Source organism: Parambassis ranga, chromosome 9 (genome assembly GCF_900634625.1).
Source record: "Parambassis ranga chromosome 9, fParRan2.1, whole genome shotgun sequence".
Classification (NCBI taxonomy): domain Eukaryota; kingdom Metazoa; phylum Chordata; class Actinopteri; family Ambassidae; genus Parambassis; species Parambassis ranga.
In genome coordinates, this window is record NC_041030.1 from 13655688 (window position 1) to 13681088 (window position 25401).

At 40.7% G+C, this 25401-nt stretch overlaps 2 protein-coding genes across 3 annotated transcripts in view; one reads left to right on the forward strand and one right to left on the reverse strand.

Annotated features, from left to right (window-relative positions):
• Positions 1 to 3385, forward strand: part of unc5ca (unc-5 netrin receptor Ca) — a 150066-nt gene extending 146681 nt beyond the window's left edge. The window contains exon 18 of the mRNA XM_028414537.1: positions 1184 to 3385. Coding sequence (XP_028270338.1) covers positions 1184 to 1346 — 163 coding nt within the window. The 3' untranslated portion in view covers positions 1347 to 3385. The remainder of the gene's footprint in view (positions 1 to 1183) is intronic.
• A 2727-nt stretch (positions 3386 to 6112) lies between these two features.
• The window catches only part of bmpr1ba (bone morphogenetic protein receptor, type IBa), a 50798-nt gene continuing 31509 nt past the window's right edge, over positions 6113 to 25401 (reverse strand). For both annotated transcript variants that reach the window (XM_028413773.1, XM_028413772.1), the window contains 11 exons: positions 24134 to 24555; positions 10352 to 10514; positions 10162 to 10261; positions 9974 to 10076; positions 9163 to 9256; positions 8953 to 9091; positions 8626 to 8818; positions 7618 to 7915; positions 7367 to 7542; positions 7156 to 7286; positions 6113 to 7068 (listed from right to left, as the gene is read on the reverse strand). In XM_028413773.1, the coding sequence (XP_028269574.1) occupies positions 6943 to 7068; positions 7156 to 7286; positions 7367 to 7542; positions 7618 to 7915; positions 8626 to 8818; positions 8953 to 9091; positions 9163 to 9256; positions 9974 to 10076; positions 10162 to 10261; positions 10352 to 10514; positions 24134 to 24239 (1629 nt within the window). In that variant the 5' untranslated portion in view covers positions 24240 to 24555 and the 3' untranslated portion in view covers positions 6113 to 6942. The remainder of the gene's footprint in view (positions 7069 to 7155; positions 7287 to 7366; positions 7543 to 7617; positions 7916 to 8625; positions 8819 to 8952; positions 9092 to 9162; positions 9257 to 9973; positions 10077 to 10161; positions 10262 to 10351; positions 10515 to 24133; positions 24556 to 25401) is intronic.

Genomic DNA, 25401 nt, shown 5'->3' on the forward strand with positions numbered 1-25401 from the left:
AGTGTGGAAGCTCAGACACACACATAAAAAAGGTCGATCTCAGCTACTGAGTTCACTTAACAGCAGGATACTCCTTATCACTGCAGACAGATGGAGCCTGGCACAAACAGCCAGACAGAAAGAAAGAAAGTAATGAAAATAGTTATATTAAATGTTTTGAATGCCAGAAATTTGAAAAAAAGACGAAAATGTGCAGGAGAAGTTAACGGAAAGGAGCAGAGAGTGATGTACCTGTCTGTGGTTGTTTTTAAACAGAACCAGAGTGTGCCAAGAGTACAATCACAGGATTTAGAGAGGAACATAAAGTCTCATTTTTACCCCCACGGGACTGGAATCTGATGGCTTTCGCTCTGAAAGCAGCAGAGATCTTTGTCACAGATGGCTCAGTGTCAGACGTTTCCTCTGCAACCATTGTGTACTTGACTCTTGACGGCTTTAGTACTTACCAGCAGCAACTCCCAGTTGAATTGTTGGCACATTTTCATGCTCACATTTTCATTTTATGTCCACAGAGCACACTGCACACAGTGGTGAATTGTGACACTTTTTTGCATTGCAAGTTGCATTAATAGTTTTAGTATGGAGAGCCTAATTGAGGAGATTTGTTTATATTTTATTTTTCTGTCAATAAACCAAAGTTCGGGCTCCAGGTCTTGAAGAGATTAATCGTTTCTCACATTTGTAATATTAGTGTTTGTGTGTGTACTTGTTCAGCTATCTTTGTGGGAACCAGCATCAGTAAGACCATTAAGTGAGACATTTTTGTGTTGTGAGTGTTGACATTATGGCTGGTTGTCATTCTGTCAGAGCCTTTTAAATATTTTTAAGTTAAGGTTAGGGTTAGCATGAGGGACTAAGTAGTGAGTAAGGGAGTGCATTATATCAATGAATGTCTGACTGTACATAGTTCTGATTTGCTAGGAGACATTGGGATCTAACATTCACATAAATATATTCATATGGCTGCCACCTGCCTCAGCACTGGGACAGACCAAATACACCCTGCCATGGCATTAGGCAGGTGGCTGGTCAGTACATATATTTTACTAATGGAAAGAGATTGGAGAGATTCTCTCAGGAGGCTCCTAATTAATTTGGCTTTATTCTGAAACCTTGTGTGAGAATTAAACATTGTATTTTTACATTATCTTTTTTCTCATTGTTATTGATTTTTTTTTTCCAGATATCTGAACTACTTTGCCACCAAGTCCAGTCCTACGGGCGTGATCCTGGATCTCTGGGAGGCCCAGCACTTCCCTGATGGAGACCTAAATGAACTGGCCGCTGTGCTGGAAGAAATGGGTCGCCATGACAGTAACCTCGCCTCCATGACAACGGAACACTGACGAAACACTGTCATTACCATGACAATGACAGAAAACTCTGGAGATGATTACATGTGAATTCTTGATGGTTGATACTGCAGAAAGGGGCAATGAACAAATTAGACACGAGCAAATGAAAAGCTGTCACCACGGCGATGGAGTGGCAGGTAAATACCATGGTAATCATGCCGACATGGTAATAGACACACGTGATAAAGCCGGTGGTGGAACTGTTTATGTATCTTTGTGTGTGTATTTGCAAGATGTTGCAGTGCCATGTGTGAGCGAAGGAGAGATAACCCTACCTAAATATCAGGAAGAAACTAAACCATACACACGCCTAAAAAAAGACAGTGTCTACAGTAACATCATCTGTTCTCTTGCTGTTACTTTAATACTGAAAGACAGAGTTACTGACCTTGAAAACCTTTAGAGGAATGGAAAGGAAGGAGAAGGTAATCTGATTACAAGAGAGTGGGAGAAGGTAGACTGAGGAAAAAAGAAAGAGTGCGACTCTTTAGACAGATGAGAGCAAACACACAGAGAGAGAGAGAAGCTAAACTGATTACACGAGAGAGGGAGGACATAAACATAAAATGATGGAAGCAGCGGCAGGTGATCATCTGGATGGAAAACAGATAATGAGAGGGAAGATAAAGGAGTGACTCTTCTCTTGTGAGTCTTGGCTGTACGTGTTTGCCAGTACAGTTAGTTGTCTTTATATCGTTTCTTAGGGAACGCTCTACGTATTCTGCTGTCCATATGTGTGGATCATTTCCTGTTAACACAATTTACTATACAGTGACTTGTCAATCAACAGAAACCTGACCAGAAACAAGCCCGGGACAACAAGAAATTTGCTATAAATGCATGAAGATTTTCTTAGAAAAAAGAAGCCAATCCAAAGACGATTACACTCCATATGAGTGCAAGGTCTGTTTGCCTTATTTAGTTGTGTATGGTTGTTTTTAAATACATTTGGATTGCACTTATAATCAGATAAGCAGGGCATAGATCCAGACTGTTTATTCTCATGCACAGTATAATGCAGTATGTTTGTTTTAAATAAAGGAATTAGCTTTTTTTTTTTTTTTTTAAAGTAGCCCATAACGAAAACAAGAAAAACATTTTCTTTAAGCTAAGTAGAATCCAGTGTCTGTAACGAAACTGTTTCTGCTGCTCTATGTGAAAGAGGGGCTTTGGTGATGCTGGATGAAGAGTCAGGAGTCTCTCTGACTGTTGGGGGGCTTGTTTCTGATCAGGGTCTAACTCAGAGAAAAGGGAAAGGAAACAAAAAGGGATGAACCAGAAGTAAAAACACAAGTTTTTTTAAATGGTATACAGAGTATCATAGTATTATAGTGAATTAAAATCCCGCTGATATCAGTCATTACTACCAAATGTACCCAATTTTATCAATTATATTCTAATTTTCTAATATATATATGTAGTCTCCATATATATATTTTGCGCTCTATCATCAGGTCACATGTAATTTTATTGATGATCACCACCGTGACTTTCCTGGTCACTAGCACCATCCAGTGGCCTTTGAAGAATAACATAACATTTTTGATCCCGTGAAATGTGTAAATACATGATTACCATGTTAATCCTTGTAATACCATAATATTTTAGTTCATTGATCATTATTATTTACATTATTTTATGTGTTTATAGGTTTGAACTGTATGGGAGGGGAGATCAGTTCCCTGCATTTTCCTGTCAGCAACTAACATTCCAAGTCACAGCGTATTTATTGAAAGTGAAATGCAAATCAGAGCTATTTCGACATAACTAAAAAAAAAGGGGGGGTCTGTGTAAAATGGCGTGTAATATAGGCGTGTGTTGCAGAACAACAGTGTAAATCAGGGCTGGCTTTAAAAACATATGCACAGACTTAGGTAAACAGTGTCTGATGACTTTGATTCGCCAGCTTTGAGGAAGGAGCCTTACTGCGAGTGGCTTTTTACTGGTTATCAGATTGAGAAGAATAACTGTTCACTATGTAAAAAAAACAACAACAACATTCAGTTCAAAGTAAGTGCATGTAAAATATTCAAAAATTAAGAATTATGGAGAGACGCCATATAAAGCTGATTATCAGGTATGTAGAGGAGATTATGAGCAGGGTGTTAACAGTTTTCAGCAGAGGTTGAGTTTATCACCGGGACAAAATTACCTGGTCATGACAGGTTTCATCTTGTGGTTGTCTTCACTGGAGGAAACCTTGAAACATTGATTTTTTTTCCACATTGATTTTTCTTCCTCAGTTCAGTCAGTAAGCAGTGTGCATCCCTAAGGTTTAGACCTCTTGGTGAAAAAATAAAAATCAAACACAACAGACACGGAGGCCTCAAAGTACGAGTGTTTAGATTAGATTATGTAGAAGAGGTGTATGGTTAAACGACGAGAGTGGATGTTTTGTATGTGTTCAAATGTGACTGCTGATGATGTCAGATATGAGGAAATCAACGGGAAGCGTCATGGCGATGAAAGTCATCCATTCAGAACATGAACCTAAAGCTCATTAAGACGCATGTCTTTCTTTCACACAATGTGATCACAAATGTCTCCGGCAACTCTTAAGGCTGAATTCACAGTTTTATAAGATCTAATTTTAACTGAGAAAATGTTTAACATGACTTCACCCACAAGTCTACAGTTTACCAGCAGGACAGGCTTTCTGTTAATGCAGTTAAAGGGGAGTTCGTGTGAGGGGAGCAGGTGTCGGCCTCCAGAGGATGATCCTTCATGATGTGAAAATGAAGAAAGTAGTGTTAAGATATCAAAGTATGTAAAAATATTTTCTATCTACAGTATGTACAGTTGTGTACTGTCAGCTATTTGGCAAATTTCAAAATATAAAAAAGAGCAGTACAGTTAGATAATAGTTTGTATGTTTTTGTTTTTTTTAAGTTTCTTTCCTTTTTTTGTAAAAGCAGTGTCTACTATGCAAACTTGGCATTGGTTATCATGATAGAAGTCTATAACTAGAGCTGTCCTTGTAAGTGCATTTTGATTTTACTACCAGGAGTGATTTTGTTTTATTAGTGTGGGATAGTGTTGGTCCATTTTAGCTAATTCTGGCACGCTTCATGAGTCTTGCTCAATCTTGCTGAATGCTTGCCTCTCTATCTCCTCTAATTGTTTTCTGTACAAAGTGTAAGAAAGAATTTTTAAGACATTTAATAAATTATATTTATAAGCAATGCTGGAAATGTGCAGGCTGTTTAGTGGCTTATTTACCACCGTCAAAATGGCGTCCACTGAACTTCACTGAGGGTTCAAAATCAGGTAAAAACAGGTTTAAAAAAAAAAGACTTTTCTGGAAGGCAGCCTCCACCGCTGTGGACTTGTGGCGGAGGAGCACTTCTGTTTTGTTAATCCTCTTGATTTTCCTCCATAGCTGTATTGAGATCAATGCAGTAGACCCCTTTTTTCCACATCCATCAGCAGCCCTCCTATTTTTTTTCCTTTCTTTTGGTGCCATAGATTCTGTCTCTCTCTTTTTTTCGGTTTGGGATGTTCCTTTATCTCTGGTTGAAAGTGGCGGCACTGTGTCATCTACTGCTGGAGACACTTCTTGGGATCCACCTCAAAAATGGCAGATCATCATGGTATTTGGGAGCCAGCGAGTCAACACCACGATTGTGATGGTGGTTGGCTTCCTCCAGGCTGAATTCAGCAGCCCTCTTATTTACTTTACCAAACTGTGAAACGTAGTGCCATAAGTCCCATAATGTCTGTGCCTATATCTCCAAGACTAAAGTAGTAAAACTGCTCAATGGTTGACTCATTTAATATACCTTTCGTTTCCAGTGTTCCACCTATTTGACGCTTTTTTTTTCGTTTTTACTAAGTAGTTTGATAAAGGAGCTTGAAGCAGAGTTAACTGAATGGGAAATTCTTTTGGTGTCACTGTTAAGTGTGCTGTGTGCTCAGCAGCACTGGTGAGTTGTAATGAGGCGTGCTGAAGAAAATATAGAGCGTGCCTGAGCAGTAAGGAGCACTGCCTACTGACTCGTTAGCATGCACTTCATTCAGTCACCACAAACTGTGCATCAGCCACGTGGATGAGTGAAACACTTTATTGGGGGAATGTTCAACCTTTTACTGAATAATAAAAAAAAAAAACACACACACACACTTTCTCTCACAGACAACTACAACAGGTAGATTAAATAAGGCACAAAACCCAGGAGGAAAGAAAGGCCGGTTTATATCAAACAAATCTGTCACACTAAAAACCTCCACCCCATAATTTCAGTCAACTGCAACTAAAAAACTGAAAGTCACTGAGCTCTGTAGGGAACTTAACCAAGGATTTTACAAATGACAGCTACAGATGAGAGAGTTAGTCCCATTTAAAGAAACAACTGGGGAAGACCTAACAGCCTGCTAACTGTGGTGATGAAGAGTGGCAGATCTACCTGGAGCAGCAGCAGTGCTTCTAAGTGAGAATTTGAAGTGCCATTTCGTTTATTTATCATTTATGTAGTTATTGTGACAGGTGTAAATGGTTAATTGTGCTCCACTATGGGCAAATAATTTGGGCTTATAGTTCTCAAGTGTAAGAGGTCTGGGGATTGTTGGGGGTTCCGTGAAAGCTTATGCTTCTGTTCAGCCTTGTTGGACTCACTTTATATTACAAATGAAGACACCACAGTTGTAAAGCTCTGTCAGATGGCCTTAGGAGACTTCATCTCCTCCACTTGCTGTAGTGCACCTACAGAGGGCGCTGTAAATGCACTACAGCTGGGCAGCATCCCGTTAATGTCATGCCTCCTTTTCTCAGGCAGGTCAAGTAAAACACACGTTCGAGCCTCAATCCAGAATGTATTTGGACATATAGACTTTATTTTTCACATATAGTTGTAAAGAGTTTTACATTGAAAATGCACTTTTGCAACTTTCATTATCTTATCACGACTCAAAAAATACAATTTTACTTTTCTTCAGTGTCTACAAACGTTATCACCATAAAGAAAAACATTAAAGCCTCGAAATGTTTTTTTAACTCTTTTTTTTCTGTCACATAGTGTCAGTTCCTGTAACCAGAAGCAGTCAATTATAGAGTGACAAATGTGTGTTCGATCCAGTTATAATACAAAGCCAGTAGTGGGGTGATAGTGTTTAGAAAGGAGGCGTCATGCCGCAACAACAGTTTGCTTTGAAGCACATCCCCTCAGTTCTATCAATCAGACCTTCATCTACAGGTAGGGTAGCTTTCACAGAAAGCAGTGATACAGTATTCCACTCACTGGTCAGTAGCCTGTTTGTGTGACTCTGCAGCTACAGTGCCAAGTCAAACTCAGTCTCTTCATCTGAGGAGCATGTGAACAGGAATCTATATCTGAGTTCTCACACTAGAAATGAAATCGCCTCGTCTTCTTTGACGGGCAGAGTGGGGCCATATAAGACCTGATTGTACTTAATGGGACTTAGGTTGCAGAGTTCTGGGTATTTGTGATCATGTGATCTCCTAAGTGATCTTCTTGCTTTCCTGTCCCTCCTCCTTTTCCCAGAAACAAAGGCTTGTATGGCCTGGACCAGAGCCAGTGTGATTGTTAGTGCCCTTTCTATGCGTGTGAACACACACCTGGCAGTGCCCGACTCACAGCTTGATGTCCTGTGATTCTGACATTTTGGCAAGTGTCTTTTTGACCCGTAGGGTTGTGAGGCGGGAGGCTGGGCTGTGAGCCCAGCATTCTGTCATCAGCTTCCCCATCTGTCTCAAACACTGAGGAGACACAGATCAATGGAACCGAGGTCATTAATTTGTGTGTGTGTGCATGCATAATGTAGCCTATTCTGATCTGATGCTTACCTCATCACTTGTCCACCGATTAGGGAAGGATGGTCGTAGTTTCTTGATGCAGACGACCTCTCGCATGTCTTCGTATGAAGGGTCTGTAGGAACTAAATCATGGTATGGTAACTGGTACTCCTCCACAATCCCTACAGGGAATGAGCAGAAAAAAACTATAAGCAAATGGAGGCTGGCTTTTAGAATGTGCCAAAAAAAGTGCAATAATCACCTCCTGACACACAACGTCTTGCAATCTCCCAGAGAATGAGCCCAAAGCTGTACATATCGGCCATGATGTACGACTGAAAATGACTCCTGTTCAGAGTTTCATCCAGAACCTCTGGAGGCATGTAGCGCTTTGTGCCAACTCTTGTGTTGGGAGGGATGTCTACCTCATTTGTGTCACTGTTGAATCAAACAAACACATTTAGCTTCTCCGCAAAACATTCAAAGTATTTCACACATTTCTGACACGCTCACCTGATAAACTTGACCGCCAGTCCCAGGTCAGCTATACAGCAGGTCCCATTTCTTTTCACCAGTATGTTCTTACTCTTCAGATCTCTGTGAGCAATAGCTGATTTGCCCTGGGTGCCAAAGATCTCTGTGTGGAGGTGACAGAGTCCCGACGCAGAGGAGTAGGCCAGTCGCAGCATAGCTTTGTTGTCCAGAGTGGTTGATTTGAGGTAGTCATACAAAGATCCATTTTCATGGTAGTCAGTAATTAGGTAGAGTTGAGTCCAAGAGCCAGTTCCTTTAATATCTGCAGCTATGAAGCCTGTAAATGCAGCAGAGCAGGGGATGAGTGGAGGACAGACACAGGAAGGCCTTAACAGACAGATACAGTGAAAACATCATAACACATTTTAGGGATTTTACTGGTGTTGCTGACCTCAAGCAGTAATGATACATACTGTACATGCAATAGTCTCATTTACATTGGTGGAACGCACGTTTAGATTCATGTAATTCATTTCTTCAGGGGCCCTGTTTTAAGTATAAATACTGTATGTGATCAAAGGAGCGCATTATGAAGTTCTGAGGTGATTCCATTCACTACTGCTGGCACTGGTGCTCAATCTAAAACACAACATATTGACTATGAAAGACAACATTATGCACTGCGGCATCGAGTCTCTTTTTTAAGTTTGGTATCCAACTGATGATTTGCCCCACAATTTAATTACACTGCAACTTATGGTGTTTAATTATGCAGGCACTGGCCTGCAGCCTGTTGTCTGCTTTTTGTTCTGGTGTATTTCTCTAGGCTATAACTGATCTGTTGTGGCACTGAATGCAGCATAATGGACACAATCCAACTTCAATTATAGTTTGTGTTTATATATATAGTCGTCCAACCCTGAACAACATTTAATGCATAATGTAGGGTTTATTGTTCTAAAGATATTGATATATTTTCATGGATCTACACTAAAAAGGGGATCAGGACTATAAAATACAGAAGGAACAGACAGAGTGCAGACTTACCCAGTATGTTCTCATGTCGCATTAAGACAGTCTGGTAGATTTCAGTCTCCCTGAACCAACTGGCTTCCTCAGTGGTAAAGAAGACTTTGACAGCCACCTTCTCTCCTCTCCACCTGCCCATCCACACCTCTCCATACCTGCCCTTTCCAATCTGCTTCACCATCTGGATCTGCTTGGCTATTGTTCTCTGGACCTGAAGAGGAGGTATGAAATTTACCACTGTTATTTTACCACACATGATGAAATCTGTTGAACCAAAGGGCTGCAATGTTTACAGCTTAGGAGCTTTATTGGTTTTGGCATTTAGATGCAGTGTGGGTATCTCACCAATAGAGGGAGCCCTGAGCCTGAGCCAGAGCTCTGTGATTGCTCTATCAGGTCCTTCAGAGATTCTCCTGGGGGAATGAAGGTCTCATCCTGTTCTAGACCGATGCTGTACCGAGGACGAGACTCCTGTCGCTTATACCTGACAAACAGCATCTTATTTAGTAGACATTCTAACAAAACTACCACAATATTGTGACAAGATGTGATTACCTGAAGTACCAGAACACAATAATGACAGCCAGTATAATGCTGCAGACCGTAACTGAAATCATCAAGGCCATGTGGTGGATCTTCCCGTCATAGACTAAAGTGGGGAGGATGAAAGAGACAGATAAAGGTTTATTACATTTGAGTTTTCTAAACTTTCCTGTTGTCTCCATGATGTGATGAACCCATGAAACCATTCTCTGCTCAAGAAAACCTGAGCTCAAACAAATCGCGTCAAAAATGTTAATCGCCCTAAAAAAGTAGAGAAATTCTGTCATTTTTACAAGTTAGCTTGGATGAAGTGGTGTTCAGTAAATCGTATCCAAATCATATTTCACTCATCAATTTTTCATTTTCTTTTGGCACACGTTGTTTTCCCTCAAGGCCCCAGTCAACAGTGAGAGGAAGCCCTCAGCCTAGCTGCTGAATTCTCCTCCTGATCCCCTATGATAGGGTTTCAGATTGATGACTGTGTCCTCAGTGTCTGCTGGGGCTCGTGATTTCCCGGGGAATCTAGGCTTACTGTCTCACAAATACAGTGCGAGTATAGTGTTGTACACAGTGGAGACTTCAGTACTCTCTTGACACTCAGCAGCTTTGGCGAGCTCCAGGACTGTTCTAACTCTGTAACTGACAGTAACTCTCTGACACCGTCTCCCTCACAATGTCATGATATCTGTATCTTGGATCCTGTGTGCTGTAACACCATCAGTCACCTCAGTTCTCAGTAATTGTCTTTCTATCACTGTCAACTAGTTAACAATTCCCTTTTTAAAATCTATCTTACGTTTCCTGGGTTGATCGATAAACTTACGCGGTGGTTTGAGAGGCGGCAGTGTAGGATGCAGGTTTTTGTTGCAGTAATCTTCATCTGTGCAGCACTCGAGCGATCTCCTATGACGGGAGTTCCATGTGTCCTGTAGGACACAAAAAACATGTAGTGACTACAGTGGAAAAAGATTCAAATTTTGGTGGATTCAAAGGTTAAAGTCATCAACTCACCCTACACTGAAACTCCGATCCAACCAACCCAAGACAACCTGCACTCTGGAGCGGCACCCCTCCATCCTCCTCCACCATGGTAAAACAGTAGCCATCAGTCCTAGAAAAGGCACATTCAGCTAAAATAAGTCAAAACGCACCAAACTCCTATTATTGCTCTCATGTGTGTAAATTATTTGAAACACTTTACCTGCATGTGTTATTGGTGGAATCTTCTGGGCAGTGCAGATAACAGTGACACCACAGCAGTCTCTGTGTAGATGAAGCAGGAACCGTGCTGCCAAACGTCTCCTTCCCACTCTCCACTGCCTCCTTACTGGACGCTCTTAGCAGCATGCTGTCCAATATGTTACCTAGAAAAGAGGAGACATCTGTGTGTAAGCCTACTTTATTATGTTTATTTGCAGGGCAGTATACAGACTGTGGTATGTGCATTATGATGGTTTAATGCTGCAGAATGTGATTCTGCTGCTCAGAGTGCATTTCCTGAGCTCAGCCTCCACCTGTATGTCTGTACGTTCTCCTGAGGGAGAAGTTTAATAACTGCTGGTGTAGACTTCCAGTGAGGGATGAAGTCAGAGCCAAGATGACAAATATCAACTCTGCATATATTCTCATCATAAATCTTTTCCACATGAGCTGGCTGACTGACTGGCTGACTAAATATATATATATATATATATATATATATATATATATATATATATATATATATATATATATATATATATATATATATATATATATATATATATATATATATATATATATATATATATAAACGGCTTCGTTCTAGTTGTTAGCAGCTGTATCAGTTGTAAGACATTACATAGTATCATGTGTTTGATTTTCTTTCTTTCTTTCTTTCTTTCTTTCTTTCTTTCTATCTATATATATTATATATATATATATATATTATATATATATATATATATATATATATATATATATATATATATATATATATATATATATATATATATATATATATATATATATATATATATATATATATATATATATATATATATATATATATATATATATATATATATATAGAAAGAAAGAAAGAAAGAAAATCAAACACATGATACTATGTAATGTCTTACAACTGATACAGCTGCTAACAACTAGAACGAAGCCGTTTGCCCGGTTATCCTATTTCAAAAGGGCACCTGTTTGTCACTTGAGGGGGAAAAGGATCACGGAAGTGTCTTTCTTTCACGGCTTTTAAGATTTTCATTCATTCCAGCATGATCATTGAGACCAGATGCTTAACAGCTGCAAGCAGAGATGGTCCAAAACAAGCATGATTCCCCCCTCTTTGAAATAGGCAGATACACAGTCTGATCTCCTACTCCTCTCTTTCAGCCTTTCCTACACACTACCAGAGACATTTAAAGCACAAAGAAGGTCAGTGGAATGTGCACATATTAACTCTGCAGATCTGTATTCACAAAAACATCACATTTAAGCCACTTAAGTTACAACTAACTAACGCCACAGCTTCAAGATCAATGCTTTGATTTTTTTTTATCCTTTGTGATATAATCCAGGAGCGAACTCTGTTAGAAGGATGATGTGGTTGCACTTATTCATCACAGTCATGCTGACTGTGACAAAAAAGTTAAATACACACCATCAATTAAAACATGCACTCGTGTCAGCTGACACTTCTTTTACAGCCCACAGCTTGTCAGCACTAACTCAATGCCACATATTTGGTTGCCTTTCATCGATAAGGAAGTGTGCGCAGCGTTAAAATGAGACCGTGTGTTTTTTGTTTTGTTTTGTTTTTTTCCAGTCTGGCCTTTGCTGCACAGACTCCACATGTGCTCGGATCATAAAAGTAAGCATCAATAAATTAAAAATGGCAAAAACCTACAATAATTACAGACATTTGTCACTAGTGCTTCTTTTAGTAAATGTCCCTCTTGTACACACAGATAATGTGTTGACAATACTGCTGGAGAGGGACGGTGGGGTTTAAAGGGGTCACATTAACAATTGACCGATTTGAGAGAAAGGGAGCGAGGACGAGTAGGAGGGGGAGAAGAATGGGGGATTAACAAACGAGAAGTGACAGAGCTGCGGGGAACTGGTGGGCAGTTTAGCAGCACACAGAGGGGACAGAGCAGAGGCCACTGGCCTTTTCCACCCTTTCTCTCACTCTGCCCCCCCTCCCTTCAGTCCCCTCCGTCCCACTCCCTAACGCTCACTCATTTGTGTGTTTCACTTGCTGCCGGCCTCTTTCTCCCCCTTCCTTCTTCATTTCATATATTTCTCTAGAGCTCCTTCTCTGATTCTTTTTTGCCTTTTAGTAAATTAAATTTTACAACCTTCAACTCTTCTATTCAAACACAATCCGGTCCTTTTTTTTGTAATCTTCCTGTGCTCTCCTACACAGCCTTAGCTCTCATCTTATTCTCTCTGATCCTTTCCTCTCTTCTCATCTTCCACTTTCTTAGCGGGCTCTTCCCTGTGTGAGTCCACTGGATTGTCATGTGAGGTGCTGCTGTGCTGTTGACAAAACACAAAGTCTTTCACATCCATCCTGCACCTGGGACCTTTGGCTACTGCTCTGTGTGGGTGCGTGTGGGAGAGAGGGAGGGAGGGAGAGAGAGAGAGAGAGAGAGAGAGAGAGAGAGAGAGAGAGGTAGAAACGAAACAAAGGCTGCGGGATGTGTGCGTCATTAGGTATTTACTGAATTAGATGATTTAAACTAGCAAAATATTAAAGGGAATTGTAATGAAATGTATCACACAAAAGTTTTTCTGCTGAAATATTTTTCTCTTGGCTCTTTTCACTATGTTGAAACACATTTTGTATTTGTTTGGACACTTTACAGTCAAAGGAACTGCTTTAAGCCTCAAACAGCGCCACTGGCTCTTTCACAGCTGTCTGCTTACTAATAAATGTCAGCCATGAGAGCAACTCATTTGATGTGATGCATTTACAGCATCTCGGCTTCATCGTCGCACATTGTTTGTTCTTGACTTCTATTAAAAATGAATGCTGCAGTGGCAATTTACACAGATATCCTGCGATAATAAGCAGTTTTTTTTTTCTATGAGGCTGTCCCATCTGTCTGTGGGAGGGAGAGCAGCCACAGGAAAATATTCTGCTGTTTGACAAAGTGAGGAGGCTTTGACCCTGCAGTCTTATCTTTAAGGGAAAAGCTTTCTTGGAAATAACATCATTCTTTTAGATGACTAAAATGCATTGATCACAGGTGGTAAGAATTATGTATTTGATGCTTTCTCAGAGAGTCATTCACTGACATCTTTAACAGCTTTAATGGTCCAATTTTCTACCATTTTTAACAAAAGAATGCACACCTCAGAGGTCTTATCTTAAAAATACCACACAGACTGTTTATTACATGTCTCCATAGTTTTATCTGTTTCTGAAATGCAGTTTTTAAAGGATGATTGAGCTTGTCTGTCACCTGTCTGTGACTCAAACGATAAGATCAGGGGTTATGTCTGTAAAAAAAATATAATCCATCTTTTTTTAAATTGAATCTATTCATTTTATTTTGTTATAAAATAAAGAAATATTTTTTATTGTAACCTTGAATGTCAGCTTGAAGCAAACAGCAGTCTGCTGGCCTTGACTCCTGCCCTGTAAAGTCCTGCACTGACCAATGCGGCTCCTGCTGGAACCTCACTAAGTACCACTAATGTCAAAACATGCTTCAAGTCCTGCACTGGCTGAATTTCTCAGCACTTTGCTGACACTATAATTGTTTCAAGCTCTTTGACTAAAATGGCCTTTCAGATACCAGTATGAGCTTTCAGGCCTCCCGTATAGGCCTGATGGCAGGATACAGGGGCCACTGTCAACACGCAATTAAGAACCGTGGCCCCCACAAAACCCCCAAAATCTAAAAGGCCTCTTTTCAACAGATGTCGCTTTGTACAAACAGAAACATGAAAAGAAAAAAATAGACAGATATTTAGATGGCCAGAGAAGTGAGGGAAGGGATATTGTGCATGAAAGAGCACGATGAAGAGAGGAGATCTGGAGTAAGATAGACAGACAGAGGGGAAGAGTAAGAGAGAGAGAGAGAGAGGGAACATATTCATTAGTTATCCTGACCATGTCAAACAAGGCCTACCAGAAAAGCCCTTTCACCGAGCCCATGTAAACACAACCGGCCTCCCCTTTCCACTTAAGACACACTCATTTGACATTGGTGCTCCCCCTCTTCCCCCCTCTCCCTTCTAAGTAGTAGTTCATCTTCCTGGTGTTTGACAATGCAGTCTGCACAGCAAAAAGAAACATGGAAGGTGAAAGGTTTTCTTCTACCCTCTCTCCCACTCCCTCTCTCGTTTTGTTTTGTTTTGTTTTGTTTTTTTGCCTCTCTCCACATTCATGAATGTACATTCAGTGCCTGGTCTTATCTCCGTGTTCTTCTTCCTGTCAGTGCTGAGATGAGCCGAGCCATCCCACATGTGCAGGAATGCGTTAATGAATCCCACTTTGTGATCTGAAGGCTGGATGCTGGGAGGCGAAGGTTGTCTGTGCGGCTGTTTTTGCTTTACTTACTCTCTCATTCCATTGTACCATTTTCATACAGCAAACAGCATTTTTTAATAGTCTTCTGTTGCACACACTGATGCTTTGAGGGACCAAAGTTATGGCGGCACACTTAAAGCACCTTTCCTCCTCCATATTTTTAGTTTTAAAGCCCCCTTTATAAGTCACCATGGGCCCTTTATTTGTCCGAAACACATATGACTGGTGATCAACAACAGGATGTTAATACAGTTTTGCATAAAAAGAAAATTCTACTAAATGTACATGTTCATAAAAATACACAATCTTGGTCACCTCATCACATTTTACCTGAGACAAAGTGTTAAAGGAGGTGAGAACCACAAGTCTGCTCATGTTGAGTGGCAGCTGTGACAGAAGGAGGAAGAGGAGGAAGAGTGTGTTCTGTAAGTGTTAGCATGAGGGACTGTTGATAACACTGGAGTCATTTATACAACTTTTGGATGTATAGTCTGTACATATACACATATCTAAATGTCTAAATATTAAGTTGAATTAGTCCAATCTGCTTCAAAAACAAAAGGAAAAAAAGTCCAAAAATATCTACACAACCAGACTGGTGACCGATCACAAAATATTAACTCAATAAAACCAGTGGGAGCATTGGGGGGGCATTCAGCACTTCTTTCCTCCAACACAACAACATCATCAACAGCTCTTAAAACATTCCTTCATTATACCACACTGATGAATGATGCAGTAATGAGCCAGTGCCACTCTCTGGCTATACAGCTGTCACCTGCCAGCTTTGTGCTTCAAACCAGCGAGGTGTGTGTGTGTGTGTGTGTGTGTCTCTGTGTCTCTGTGCGAGTCTCCTTTTATGAGGATGAGTGACAGATACACAAGGATCCCGGAACTCTGAGTTAATTCCAGAAGGCCATCAGTGTTCCCTTTGGAATACAAGGAAATGATGAAGCACTCCTTGAAGGAGGTGTGAGAGAGCAGAGCAAAGAAAGGAGAGAAAGGAGACCAGCTGGTCTCTTCATCAAAAGCTCCTTTTCTCCTTCTCATGGCCATCTGGGTGCTCCTACTCACCAAAAAAAAAAAAAAATCCGGCCCACAACAATTTACAGGCAGCGGGCATCCGGCTGGATTAGTGGGCTGTGGCTGTGCCCTGTAAGTCTGAAGCCACCAGTTCAAATCTGACTCATAAACTTTGTCTTAATTTGCTTACATGCAACCACCTGAATCTGATTCGTTGTAAAAATGAAAATATAGCATGAGCCCCAGGCACCAAGGTGGGGAAACATAATGAGACAAAATAGGTCCTGGCTGTTGTTGGAGCTTCAACTGAAAGTATCAGCCACAATGGCTTTATAGGATCCACTGTTGAATTTGCATGGGTCTAATAAAGCTGATTTGATCTGCCTGATACTTAATTCACCCTGTTAGCCAAAATGAAAGAAATGTCAGACTTTACAAATAAAGTTATTGAATTTCCCGATTATTTATTCAACTGTTTCAACTTCAAATCTTGATGCACTTGTTCAATTGAATAAATAGGATGATAAACATTTTCTTCTCCTTAGCTCAGATATTATACAGAAACAGAAAACAGAAAACAGATAATGTCCTCCTACATCTACATTCCTATAACTGCTGGAGAAGATAAATGAATCTATAAGAAGCTCTGGTGATCTCCAGATATCTTAAAGCAGCTGCACTTTTATTTCGTCAGACAAATGTGTCTGTCACAAAGGAATGCTTTATATGAAATAGCATACACGGCATACACGGTCTGACACTGTATTAATAGATCAGTGTCCTCTAAACATACTAGATTTCAGCACATCCTGCCCCGAGACAGGGAGAATGGACAGCAACACACGCACGTGAAAACAATTATCTATTGAAAAATGAATTAAATGTGTGATGTCTTTCCTCCTTATTGGTATAAAACTATTGATGGATTGTTATCATTTAATCACATTGATTGATTCTTGGTCAGTCTCTACATAGTGTAACCACAAGTCAAATGTCAGATCAATCAGACGTTAGACCCACCGCAAACTCATGTTGCATCGAACACACAAACAAACACTTGTTTTGTGTGTGTGTGTGTGTGTGTCTGTCTGTGTGTGTGTGTGTGTGTGTGTTTGTGCAAATCTGAAACTTTTTGGTATCTTCAGTGTGATTTAGTATCAAGTATCAGTAAAGCAAACCTCAAACCGTTCATTCTATTACTACCTCTTTAACCTCAATGGAAAAAAGTTATGTCATTAAAGTCTTATATAGTGAAGTCTATGTTGTCACAGAACACAGCATACTTAGACCATGATGCACACTTATTATGGAGTAATAAGTGGCATTTGGTTACAATATACACACCCTCTCAGTCCATTCTAACTTGGCAGCTATTTTTAATCATATTGGCTTTGCTATTCCCATGATATCACCATGTGACTCATTGTTCCATCATGGTGGTATGCAAAAATCATGCCTATTAACTGATAAACAATGGCCTCACACCCACAAAGCTGATAGTTGGCCATGACAAATAGAACAACTTTAGAATTCCACTCAGGAACACACACTGTGTGGAAACTACAAAGCAATTAAACACACACACACACACAAGCTAAAGATGGAGAATGGCAGCCCACAAAAAAAACAGTAAAAGAACATAGACACACGATCTCATGATGATGGCAACACTGACTTAAATCAAAGGTCAAATCTGAGTTTGGGAAAGTTTGGGGGACAAGAGTATCGTTCAAATGTTTGGGGTGACCCGGGCCAGTTTTATAGCTCCTCTGATCAGCACAACAGTTTGCAGCTGTGCTAACAGGTTTTCTAATTATCAATTAGCCTTTTAAAACAATTAGCTAACACAATGTACCCTTAGAACACTGTGATGATTGCTGGGCCTCAGTACACCTATGTAGATATTCCATTACAAATCAGCTGTTTCCAGCTAGTATAGTCATTTACCACATTATCAATGTCTAGACTGTATGTCTCATCACTTTAATGTTATCTTCATTGGGAAAAAAAGTGTTTTTTTAATTAAAATAAGGACATTTCTAAGTGACCCCAAACTTTTGAACGGTAGTGTAATTGGTGCTGGTTACAAAGTTCAATTTGATTCAGTTAAAATGCACACAAATAGCTTTATTACAGTGAATGTTTAGATTAAGATAAGTTTGATTAAGTTGTTTACATGAGTCACAGTAACCCAGCTGACTGACTAACCTGAGGGAGGCAGTCTGGTATTCAAGCTAATTTCTGAAATGGTGTGTGTGGTATACAGAAGACTAGGATATATTATAAAATGTAATACCTCTGTGTTTTTTTTGTTGCTGTTTTTGTGTTTTACAGACACAAGCCGATTAAGGTGACCAAGACATTTCTTTTAAGGCTGCTACTGTTTTCCATATCGATCTGAGTCAACTGAAATATTTGGTCCAAAAAAATCTGAACTGTTGTTTAGGTACAACAGCTAATTATTAAATTAAAGACTTCTCTATAGAAAGCTATGACTACCTGCCTTTATCCACAGCCACATACCGTGCTAGCTCTATTTATGCGTGTATAATGCGTGTTCATGCAACATATCTGTTCATCGTCAAAAATGCTACAAGTCAACTTGGTTCATAAATACAGACTTGAGTGTCACCCTGAAGTATCACAGGAAAAGAGTCAAACACAAACATGTATTATTTCTATAAATGATTTCAGCCTTGACAAGTCTGTCCTGGCTGAATGTATATGAAATGTACATGAAACTCTGCTATGCTAACACACAACAACACTTTAGCTACAGACTTCACTAAAGACATAAAAAACACTTGTAAGAAGTGTGAAATATGATGCCATAAACTTGATGATACATTTTTCTCTCTCAGAAGACACTCTGTCCTCAATAGGGGCAATCAAAACTATCTTGACCGGCAGCCAAACCTCACACAATCACACTCTGATCTACACACATCAGAGTCATGCTAGACTAATAGCCACTGACAATGATTGCTTAGAGTGAGTGATAAATGAAAAGAATTTAAAGCTGAGACATCCAACACTAAGAACAAGCATATCTGTGTGTATGTGAGTGTCTTGGTTTGTGCCTGTGGGAGCAGAGAGTGTGTGTGCATAGGGCTTGTGTGTGTGTGTGTGTGAGAGTGCACGACGAGGGTTGATGGTGTTAACATTAGAGCTGCCATGTGTTTATTTCCCAGAGTTCTGGTCTGTGGTGTCTCAGTCATCTCTGCAGGCTTAAACAGTCACTTTCCGTCCATTTACAGGCTGTATGAGTGTAAAGTATGTACATGCAGAGGTTATTAATGTATTTCCTATATGTGTGGATAAAGTGTGGAATGTGGACATTACTGTATATTCGTGTGTGTGTTTATGTGTGTGTGTGTGAGTGTGGTTGCGTAAGTGTATGTGTGTTTACAGTTCTGTGCGTCCCGCTGTCTCGTCTGTGTGATTAGCTTCCCATTAACTAAGTCACATATCACCCATCAGTGGCTCCAGGCCTCGTCTGTACTATCTCACTGACCAAACATGTTGTTGGCTATGCCCTCACACAGACATGCAAACACACTCCACTCCCATCTTGACAACCATTAGGTACCTATCATAGCATATGATGATTGTTTCTACTGCAAATCCATTTGGATAAAGTGTGCATCCTGGATCCTGGATGGGACCATCAATTCCAACTGTACTACCTGAAGAATATGATCAAGATAAAGCACAGAACTAAGGTCTAAAAGTAACAAATAGCAATCTCGTCCTATAGATCACAACTGTAGGCAATGTATAACTTCCATGACATCACCCAACTTCCCTTGGCCTAGCAGAGCTGGGTCGTAACAATTTGTCATTTCTTTGGGCCACAAATAGTGTATATGTCCACAATTCACTTATTATGACTATAGATGAGGTTTTGACAAACACATTCTTGTACTAGTCTTAGCTTCTACATTTGTCACGTGCCTGCAGCCTTCAGACCACAGGCTTCATGTAAACGTTTTCAAAGTCATGCAGGTCAAACAACAGAGATTACTTTAAGTATATGTACAATCAAATTTGACTACAAGCAAATGACACCCTCTTTGGGCCACATCAGTCATTTTGGGCAGGTGAGACATTTGTTACACAGCAGCCTCCATTAACTGGAGCTCCATCACAGCTGCTGGAAAATGTGGTTATTATATTGTTAGATCACACTGGCTCCTTTTCTATGGGGAAACATATCTTCCTCTCCAGACAGCCTCTCCCCCCTCGGTTTCAGTCTCACAACAGGAGACAACATTTGCAGTGTTGACGTCATTACATCCATGGATACTTCCCAACTAATGCAAGCGTTATGTGAGACAGACATGCATTCTAATGCTGACTGTGAATGTGAACTTGCATATAGGTGTCCACTTGTGATTGGATTACTTAAGCGTATGCTAGCTGAGGTCTAATGGAAGGCCATAAAGGTAGCTGCTAATGTAATTTTCAAGTTCAAGAAGAACAAAAGGAGTAATATGGGATGATTAAATAACCTCTGTAAAAACTTACAAAAGAAACTTTTGCACATCCTCCGCCCTCCTTGTCCTTCAGGACACTCAGGAACAACACAATTCGACCAAATCTAAACAGACGTACTCTCCCTCGTCCCTGCTCACCCTTTCCAATCCACAGAATAGTTCCAGGGGCAGAGAGAGGGTGGAGGGATGGATATAATGGAGCAAGTGCGAGTGCATGGAAAACCCTAAGCCCTTATAGTCCCTGTGCACTGTAGCTGTGCCACCAGCTCCACTCTGCCCCGCCTCACCTGTCGTCTGTCCATCACTTTATTGTGTTATACCGCAGAGGGCTTACACAATCAGAGAATAGGGGCTGTGCTTCACAACAACTTCACATTTATAGTATGACTAGAGCCTAACCACTAATGAAGCCCTACAGTTATCAATAGGTTATGTCTAGCAGTGTAGCTAAGTGTCAAGTGCACCTGACATGTATTTATCTCATTTATACATATTTCTCTTCTTATCATTCAGGTAAAAGTTTGTCAGATCTGACAGTTTATAGCTTATTCTGTGCTTTAAAAACCTTTCTCCTAACTCACTACCTCACTCCCTCACACACGCGCACACACACACAACTTCCCCTGCTCCAGCTGTGTCTTAAGAAGTCAGCGCCAGACCGGTAATCTGACTGGGATAGAAGTTACTGGATCTGTATCCATTACAGGATGTAATACCCTTCAGTCCCAAACTCTCCGCACTTCCCTCTACTGCACCTTTCAGAGGTCATTTCATGATGAGTATTTTTCCTAAGTTTTTTTAGTCACCGATATCCTCGTCACTGCTTTGTCCACAAAAAAAAAATTGTATATCTTCTTCTAACCCTAACCCACTGCCACACACCACTGCTGGTTCACCACCCCAGCTGTGTGGAGGAAGAGTGCTGCAGCCATCCCACAGAGAACATTAATGGGCAAAAATTGAAGGTGCAAGTTTACTTCAGGACACCAACGATATGTTTTCTACTGGCGGTAACACTTTACCTCTCAGCACTACAGCCAGCAGATCAGTAGTTCTAATGAGGTGTCAGTTTCCAGCAAGTGAACCAAACACATCCTGCCAGAAAGCTTTGAGACTGAGGAACAAAAAGCACAACTAGCACAGTGCTCCGGTGAGTCAGCTCCCAGGTGCTCTGTTTTGTCTTGTTTTAGTCAGAAATGTGGAAGTCTGCTTGCAAAGATACTCGTTTTGTCAATGACTTGCTGAGAGCTGGGTACCACCATAAACCCTCTCTGAATAGACTAAACTGAAAGCTTTTGTGATGTTGAGACTGTACTGTCTATAAGGGCATGCAGCCTCATCGTTGCAACATATGAAAAGACTTTTTGAACAACTTTATGAATCACCTAAAGTACTCTGTATTCAGTAAATTAAATGTTTTGACTATTTTATTCCCTTAAAACAAAACCTGTATTTCTGCAGAGAGCAACAGTCTCATTAGTGAGCAGTGACAAAAGCAAAGCAACTGGCAGAGCTTTGACTGTGAAAACTGATACAGCGGTGCTTATTTCCACCAAGGACAATGAAATGTAAGCTATCACACTCGCTCTTCACTTCCCAGAACTCACATTGAAGGCTGCAGCCTGGTGTAGGTGGAAGGTCACAGAAGATCTGTGTACGTGTGTGTGATTTATAAAGTACACAAGTGTGTGAATTCCCTGCGCTGTGCCGTCTCCTTGTAGAATGATGAATACGATGTCCTTTATTCGTTTGCTGCAGATACAAAAGCCTAGAAATGCTGTGGGGCAAACGGTGACCTTCAAACAGTCACAACAAAGTATCTGTCTACTGCATGTCTTAAACCTGTAATGACTCCAGTTCACCTGTGGCTACAGCACAAAGAAATGCAAGCTGACCGAGTCTAGACGTCCATTCACAACGAGAATCTGCAAGTGGCGCTCAGGGAGGAGGTAAAGCAGATAAAAACAACTCTCTCTACCTGCTCCATCTTTCTTTCATGTATTTTTTTTACAGTGGACAAACATTTGCCTCCATTACTAGGACAATCCATCATCTCCGTGTCAACCAATGAAAAAAAAGGGTGCTGCAAACAGGCCTCGGGTGAAAAGCTTTTTGAATATATGGTTTTGGTGGGTTGGATTTGCTTATGAGGGCCACACCTAATACATCTCTAAATAATTGCATGCCTCATGTATATGTGAACATCTCTTACTCTTATCCAGGAAAAAGATGCAAAACAAATCAATATTCAAAGGTTTAGAAATAAATTGTCATTTTGTATTATTTTTGTTTAGCCTTTAAAGATTTGGCAATAAAAGTTAGAGCTGTGCTGGCAGGAATTTGGGGAAACAGGATTGAAAGCCAATAACATCAGATGTTCTCTGAATATTTCGAACATTCTGCCCAGATCTGGAAGATATCAGAGAATCTGTTTCAGTAAGCCAGAGGGTTGTGCTCTAATGTTATAATGGTACGAGCGCTGAAACATTACATCCAGCACCTGATTTCCAGTCAAAAAAACAACTGCACAGACAGAGGATTGTATCTGTGTCTCACATGAGTAATGCAGCTGTACGTTTGAAAGGAATTTAGATCATCAAAAGTATAGCACAGAATAAATATACTTTCTGTACTATAATATGAACTCAATATTAGAGAACTGACAGCTTGCTGGGAGTATAATATAAACAAGAGATGTTGGAAGAGTTCCAGCGGTGTGTCAGATTTAACATATGTCTTCTTCATTGGCAGCTGTTCCTGTGGCTTCTCAGACAGAGCAGCCAGTGTTACCATGAATCCAAAACACTCAAACACTTTGTAAGTTTATGTCCATGTGTACTCAAGGGTGCCATGCCTATGCTTAAATGTCCACGGCATTCAAAACAACCGTTATTGTGAGCAAGTGTTGGTTCTTTAAGTGATAAAACAAGCTAAGACTGTAAATCTAAATCAGGGATGACGGACTGCATAGGGAAGCAAACACAACCAGTGACAATGACAGGAAAGATGGACGAGAGAGGGGATGACACACAGCCAAAGGTCGCTGAACGACCTCAGCACATAACACACCAAGTATGAGGTAGTAGCAGCCTGGCTTAACTTCAGGGCTCCCAGCTGAAATAATCTCCAATGACTTTAAATAGACCAACAATAAAGATAGAGAAGAAAAACAGACACAGACGACATCACTCATACGAAACACTACTCTGTAGACAACTTTAACCATCACATCTGACTCATGTTTGATATCAGCAAAAATAATCCACAGATGCATGACTACAGAAAGAACCAAGGGCAGTGACGAACCTTAATGACACACATCATGGTGGTAAACATAACAGACGATTCAGTCTGACACATTCTCTCTTCAACACCTCACAAATCACACTCCAGATACCAAACATGGTCACAGACAAAGCAGCTGATCCGGGAAATGGTAACATTGTGAGTCTATGGAGATGAATCTGTCTGTAAGTTTGAAGAACACTGGAAATATTTCAGATACATAAATGAATATTAGGAGTATCTGCAGCACTGCAGGTAGCATGTGCTTGTTTTTGTACATTTAGTTTGGAATAATGTATTAAATTCAATATTTTCAGCCGAAAAGAGAAAAAAGCACTGAAATAATTCCACTAAAATTGAACTGCTAGCCTCAATAAAAATGTAACATTACCCACAGATCTGATATCAACTGTGCATGTTTTATGTCTACATCAAAAACTGTCATCACCGGTTGCTTACAGACCACTGAGAACTCACAGATTTAAGATACAAGATTCAAGGAGCAGCTCGCAACAAAAATCACATCCACACTCAAGTGTTTCAAAGTGTAAAGGAGAAGAACTGATGAGGTGCAGCAGCAACGCTAAGTGAAAACAGCAACATGACTGAGGGCAGCACAGAGTACAGAAAGTTTGCAATAACTCACCGTGTGCTTGAGCGTGCAGAGAAAACAGTCCAAGCAATAGCAGAGGACTCCGGCTCCAGAGACAGAGAGAGAGACAGCACTTCAGCCTTCCTCCCTGCACTGGCATGGTAAAGTCTGCTGCTACGCTCCTCTCTTTGCCTCTATTCTCCTCTCTTCAGTGCCCTCCACACAGCTCAATCCGCCGCTCACACGCTGCCTCTCCTTCAGAGTGTATGGGCAGGACTGAGAGAGGGAAAAGGGGAGAGCAAGAGGTGGTGGTGGTGGTGGTGTTGGTGGGGGGAGTATCAGGCATGCAAGGTCCTTGTGTGTGTGTGTGGGTCCACCGCAACGTGAGAAAGTCCACACCATACAAAACACACCAGCAGCGGCAGCAGCAGTTGCAGTTGATTGTCCTCCAACGCGGTCTGACAGTAGCGGCCCAGCTGAGAGAGAGAGAGAGAGAGAGTGAGGCAAAAAGGGGGAGTTTACTTCACTTGCCTAGTAGGGAGGGCTGACCCACTCTCTCTCTCTCTCACACACACACACAACCACACACACAACAGGAGGGAGGACATGGGTGGAAAGAAAACGGGGGCAGGGAGCAGACAGGAGCAAGATGGGGTTTAGAAAAAAGGAGGAGGAGGGAGAGGAGGATATTGAAAACAAGCAGCAAGATCTGTGGGATTGTGCGTCTTAAACAGCCAACAGATAACTGTTTCCACTTCATTTCAGACATAAATTCTGCCAACAAGGTGAAAGTGAAATAAAGAGTTGGCTAAACAACACAGAGAGCTTTAGCTTAGTGACAGGTACACTGCAGATTTACTACACACGATTCAGTTGATCCTCAGATGAGTGTGTGTCTAAATAACAACAACAACTGTGTGAGTGCTACTGCATCCAGATGCTCGAGCAGTAAAGTCATCAAGAGAAGCATGCTCAGACAGAGTGGAGTTTAACTTGAAGGCTGAAACACTGTGTACTTCAAATGTCCTCTTTGGCTTAGGTTTTAAGCCTAAGGTAATGACCTTGAGTTCAGAACACACAATCGTATGCAAAACAACATTTAAATCAAACTGTAGTAAAGTTTGTCCCACAGCCTGAGGTGGGATTAAGAGCCAAAGGCCAAAGTTTTTAAACCTGGAAAAAAATGCTATTTTGAGCTCTTTATATAAAATCCCTACTCAAAACCCGTCTTCACACAGTGGTGTGCTGTTCAGGTAGCTGGCAGAGACACTTTAAAGGAGCTGTTAGAGATTACATCACCCAAGCCTGCAGCTTTTATACTA